The following is a 5238-nucleotide window of genomic DNA, read 5'->3' as shown; positions in this document are numbered from 1 at the left end:
GGACCTGAACCTATTCAGCCTCCACAAGAGAAGGCTATGAGGGGATCTAGTGGCCTGTTATAAACTAGTCAGAGGGGACCAGCAGGCATTGGGGGAGTCCCTGTTCTCCTGAGCACTCCCAGGAGTGACTAGAAATAATGGTCACAAGCTGGCAGAGGGTAAATTCAGATTAGACATCAGGAGGCGCTACTTCACTGTCAGGGCGGCTAGGATCTGGAACCAACTTCCAAGCAAAGTGGTGCTGGCTCCTACCCTGGGGGTCTTTAAGACAAGGCTAGACAATCACCTTGCTGGTGTCGTTTGACCCCAGTACTCTTTCCTGCCATGGCAGGGGGTTGGACTTGATCTGCTCAGGTCCCTTCCAACCCTACTAACTATGAAACTTGCTGTCTCTTTGCAACTGTATGGCCATCAGCATTTGAACCCTGGAGTGCCTGGGCTCAGAGCTACTCCCAGCCTCTAGATACTCTGAATGCAGGCATAAGAAGGGACAGATCTTTCCTTTATACCAACCTCTCATTGACCTCCAGTTTGACTCCGGTGTCTCCAGCCCGTGACTTGCTGAGCATATCCTGTTTATAGAGGGAGAGAGCCATACTGTAGCACTGTAATCAGGGTAAATGTATCCCAGAGTCCCCTAGTCTGGCTACGTAGGATCCAGGAAAGCCTTTCATATCATCAACTCCAAGTATGTCCCCTAATGACAGAAGCTGTGACCCTCATCCCACCTTCTGATCACATGGGGTGCCTTTACCTCATGCTCTGGGATTTGTGTGTGGGAAGGGGAGAGGGGCTGGAGAGGGGGCAAAACAGATGATTCTTCTGCCATGCCACAGTGAGTGGTGGGCTTAGCCCAGACTGCCACCTCATACAGCCCCTGTTCACTTTGAGAATGGTCAATCAGTTCTGCGGGAACATGGCTCTGACAGTGCATGAGAATGCAGGGAAAGAACTGAGCCAGCATGAATGCTGCTTGGCTGCTAGAGCTGCTGTCTGGGGAGAGCCTCCCATGTGAAGTCTAGAGCACCGGAAGGTTTTTGCCATAGCTTTGGCGCCAGGGTTCTGCTGTCAGCACTCAAGGTGGGGTTTGCAGGGAGTGGAGCTGTGCAAGGGTCAAGGCCCTTCTGTCCCCCTCACCTCTATTCTGGCAGTGGCTATTTCTATGGCTGCTGAAGTAGCTGCCATCTCCTTGTCCACCAAGTCCCCCAGCTCCTCCTGCTCTACATCCAGGCCTTTGGGTTGCAGCTCCTGGGGTGAGAAGACAAAGGAACAGTGAACAACCTGAGCAACCTCTCAGTTCAGGAACGAGGAACATTTCACAGATGCTGCCACAGCCTCCCAACACTCAGTACATGAGCCAAGGTCAGCAGGCCCATGTTGCACAAAGCACAAAGAAGGACAGACATTTGCATGAGATCACCCAGAGAGCCAGTGGCTCTGTCAGAGACAGAATCTATAAATCTTGATTCCCAGTCCACTGCTCTAACCAGACCCCACTGTATCGCCAGTAGCAGGTAAAGCTGCCAAAAGCAGTCCTTCCCAGGCCACACCACAGAAAAGGGATCATTCCAATCTTTTATTTGCATGTGTGCTCTTCTCCCTGGAGCAGCCAGTCACCTCTGCCCTGGTCCCAGACTGCACCTATCTCATGTAACAGAGGCCCTTCAATTCAGAGACAGATTTATGGATGATGAGCAGGGAAGTATCTCAGCTTCTAACCAGTCCTGGGGAGCCCCTTGGCTTCTTACCTCCCCAATGGCACTGATTCTGCTCAGGCAGTTTCTCACAGGTGTGCAGTCAGCATTTTCCAGGGATGCTTTGTCTTTTAGGGCACTGAGGTAATGAAGAGCCTCATTCCCACATTGTTTGCAGGCCTCCAACAGAACTGAAAGCAGTCAAGAAAGGCATGTAGCAGCTGAAGTGTCATGCACACAGTGGGAACAGTCACAACTCCCTCCTGCCAAGGATACTTACGGTCAGCAGGCTCCAAAGGAGCCATGTGGGCAGTAGCACTGCCCTGCAAGATGGTGTCGCTGATCAGGTGGGCAAACATGGCCACACACGGCAGCAGGCTGCTCACATCTGAAGGTAGGACAGATGGAAGTGAGGAACACAGGCTCAGCTCAACAACTATAATCAACACAGGGGTTTCACCAGTGTCTTCCCTGCCAATTAAGTACCAAAGGGAAGCAAGAGTCCCAGAACTAGGTGAGACATGGCCCTGAAGAATTGAGGAAGAAACCTTCCTAACACCATAAGTCATCACAGCTGGGTGTAAACACAGCCCTCAAAGCTCACGCAGCTACAACGTAGCGTCCCCCTTCTGGGGTAATGTCAGCAATGGGTGTGTATCCTGTGTGTCAGGCACTGCCCTCAGGGTTATGTTGGTGCCAGTCACACAAGATACATGCAGCCAGGCAGTATTTGGGCTCCAGGAGCAACAGCCCAGCCTCCACACTGCAAGTTTCCCTTCACCTCTACTGGAATTGCTCTGGGAAAGATCTCTAACAGAGGCATTCTGGAGAGTCACAGGAAGCAGAGCCAAGAGCTGCTTGCTTTTAGCTGTTGTTGCTTTAGTGCAGGGGTGGGCAAAATGGAGTATCTAGCTTGCAGTTGGATTCCATTTCCCAGTAGTCCCTGCCCACGAGATTTCTGGCCAGTCTCCATGGAGACTTCAGGATCACAGGGCCATGACAGTGCAGGGCCACAGAACTAGCGCTCTGCCCCTGCCCCTGCAGTATCACAGCTCCAGGATCCTGGGGTCTCCATGGAGACTGGCTGGGAGCCACACAGGCAGGGTGCACAGCTGAGCAGGGAGCTGGATCTTAGGGAGGTGACAGCATGGGGCTGGGGGGGCCAAGCCACAATTTGCTCCCTGCATGCCTGTTCACAGAACCTGTTCATGTTGCAGGGGCATGTGAGCAGTGGATCACATCTCTGTCCTAGTCCCAGCCCCACACTGCCACCGCCCCAAGACCCCAGAGTCTCCCCAGCCCCGTCTGCCCATCTCACTCCCAGGTGCGGCCCCATCCCAGCCACCAGCCACGCACCCTGCCTGCATGGGTACAGGGCAGATAGAAGGAGCCACTGCTGCAGGGACTGCTGGGAAACAGAATCCAACACAAGCTGGATTTTGTCCACCCCTGCTTTAATGCTATTCAGGAAGGAAGGGTCACAGCACTGGCCTGCTCCATAGACACTCACTTGAGAGCAGGCCCTCCTGTCCCAACCTTCTTCACAGCTGACCCTATGGCTAAGGTCTGAGGCTTGGCTCAGTAGACTGGGTGGGAGCATTCAGGAGGGATGCTGGATCCTGCAAAAGTCATCCCTGTACATTATGACCCTCAGCCTGTCCTTCTAAAGCTTGGCTTATCCTTTGCTGGTCCATTTCCAGCAGTATGCCAAGGATGGTGCACAGAACTCTCCCCCTCCACAGGCACTGCCTTGCTGCCTACTCAGCTCTCACCTGTGCAGCTGGATAGGTATTTGCCATGTGTGTTCTGAAGCCGCTCTATACAGTCAGAGGCAGCCAGTGTTCGGGACAGGAGATAATCTGTGCACAAAAAAAAAAGACGTTAAGGAAACTGTGAAAGGACTACTTAGCCTGAGAAGCTGTGGGCAGAGTGAACACCTGCATGAAGACTTGTCCCCAACCCACTGAAATGTGCCAGGACTTTGACAGGGGTCCCACAGAGATCCTCTGTCACAGCTTGTAATAGTGTCCCATTCCTGAGTGGGTAGGGACTGCTGCAAAGGAAGAGGGCAGTAACAAGGGACTCAAGTCTTTTGGTTTCCTAATTAAACATCATTATCTTCCTGCCAAGTAGAGGGACAGGCAGCATGCAGGACAACTAGGACTCCAGCTCACTGCATTTTGCTCCTGCAACTGAAGGTCCTTCAGAGTGAGAAGGCTTGGGGAAAAAGGCCTCATAGTTTGAAGATACTGGGGAATTACTGGACTTTGATGCTCCTGGGTTCTTTCCAATGGCACTGTTGACCCTTCAACTGTGCTACTATGAGTCCTTGGGGTAAGTCACCTCTGGCAAATCCAGAATTGGGGGTAGGTGCCTTCATACAAGAAAGGAAGGTCACCCCACCCCTGCCTGCAGTCTGGGGGCAGAGTGAGAACAAAGAACACCAGGGAGCACCCAATCACTGGCCATGCCTTCCCTGTGCACCCTTAACTCATGTTTTCTGTGATCGGGGATATGCCCATCTCCTTCCAGGCTGAGGATTTTAGGGTAGGCCAGCAAAAGATTCCTGGGCATAGGCTACAAGAGTAAATGTGCTGCATGTGAAGTCAGTCATGCTCCTGCATCTGTGAGTTCCCTTTACATGGCAGCTTCTCCAGTGAAACCCAATCATGAAACACCAGGTAAATGCACTTAATGTGAGTGTGGTTTATGTCTACTGAAGCTGCGTTGCTGGTACTGGGCCAAGCCAACCCCCTGGAAAAAGTGTACCACCAACTGTTCTAGGAGAGCAATGCATCTAGCAAAAGGCTACAATAGAGTGATAGCTCCTCCAGCCCCACCATAGCACCTGGCTCCAATCTGTAATCAGTCCTTAGTGCCCCCAAGCCCTGCACCAGGACAGAGGTGCTTTGACACCTGGTGTGCAAGCAGCCCCTGACTTTCAGCCTTAGGAGGTAAGTATAGCTGGATACATCCAGAGGAAAAGGTCATAGGTCTTTTCCTCAGTAAGGAACAAACCCAGCCCCAGATGCAAGGCAGACAGCTGTTACCTGTGGAGCTCACGCAGCTGATGTGAGCGGGGTCACTGAGTTGGTTCAGGGAGTCCTGCACCATCTGCTCTGCCTCCTGCACAGTGCATTGCAGTAGGAAAAACTGCTGGTCCAGAAGCTGGTGTTGGAGGGCCTGCTCACAGCTCTCCTGTTGGATACACAGTGAAAAAGGTCAGGGCCTTTCTTAGCCCCAGGCAAGGTAATTTCTGCCGCTTAAGCTGCTCTGAAAAAACAGACATGACAAGACCTGACAAGACCTCTGACACACTAGAGCCAAGCTATAGATAGAAGAAAGGTCATATGCTCTGTTCCTAGTCTTCTTGAGAAGGAGAAAGGCTTGGACAGTACATGAGAGATAATACAAAATCTTTATTACAGAAGATCAGTATCTAAGGCAGTGGTTCACAGCCTTTTTAGGATTTGAGGCACTCCTAAAGAGACTTAGTTTCATAGTTTCTAGGGTCGGAAGGGACCTGAGTAGACCATCTAGTCCG

General features: G+C 51.9%; 1 protein-coding gene across 4 annotated transcripts in view; it reads right to left on the bottom strand.

Annotated features, from left to right (window-relative positions):
• The window catches only part of HIP1 (huntingtin interacting protein 1), a 205368-nt gene that overhangs the window by 8880 nt on the left and 191250 nt on the right, over positions 1 to 5238 (bottom strand). For all 4 annotated transcript variants that reach the window (XM_019508843.1, XM_019508920.1, XM_019509085.1 and 1 more), the window contains exons 19-24: positions 4745 to 4892; positions 3467 to 3553; positions 1975 to 2082; positions 1749 to 1885; positions 1138 to 1248; positions 514 to 572 (exon numbers count right to left, since the gene is read on the bottom strand). In XM_019508843.1, coding sequence (XP_019364388.1) covers positions 514 to 572; positions 1138 to 1248; positions 1749 to 1885; positions 1975 to 2082; positions 3467 to 3553; positions 4745 to 4892 — 650 coding nt within the window. The remainder of the gene's footprint in view (positions 1 to 513; positions 573 to 1137; positions 1249 to 1748; positions 1886 to 1974; positions 2083 to 3466; positions 3554 to 4744; positions 4893 to 5238) is intronic.

This window comes from Gavialis gangeticus, unplaced genomic scaffold (assembly GCF_001723915.1).
Source record: "Gavialis gangeticus isolate Ggan-Ray unplaced genomic scaffold, GavGan_comp1, whole genome shotgun sequence".
NCBI lineage: Eukaryota > Metazoa > Chordata > Crocodylia > Gavialidae > Gavialis > Gavialis gangeticus.
This window is presented reverse-complemented; position numbering and strand designations above follow the sequence as displayed.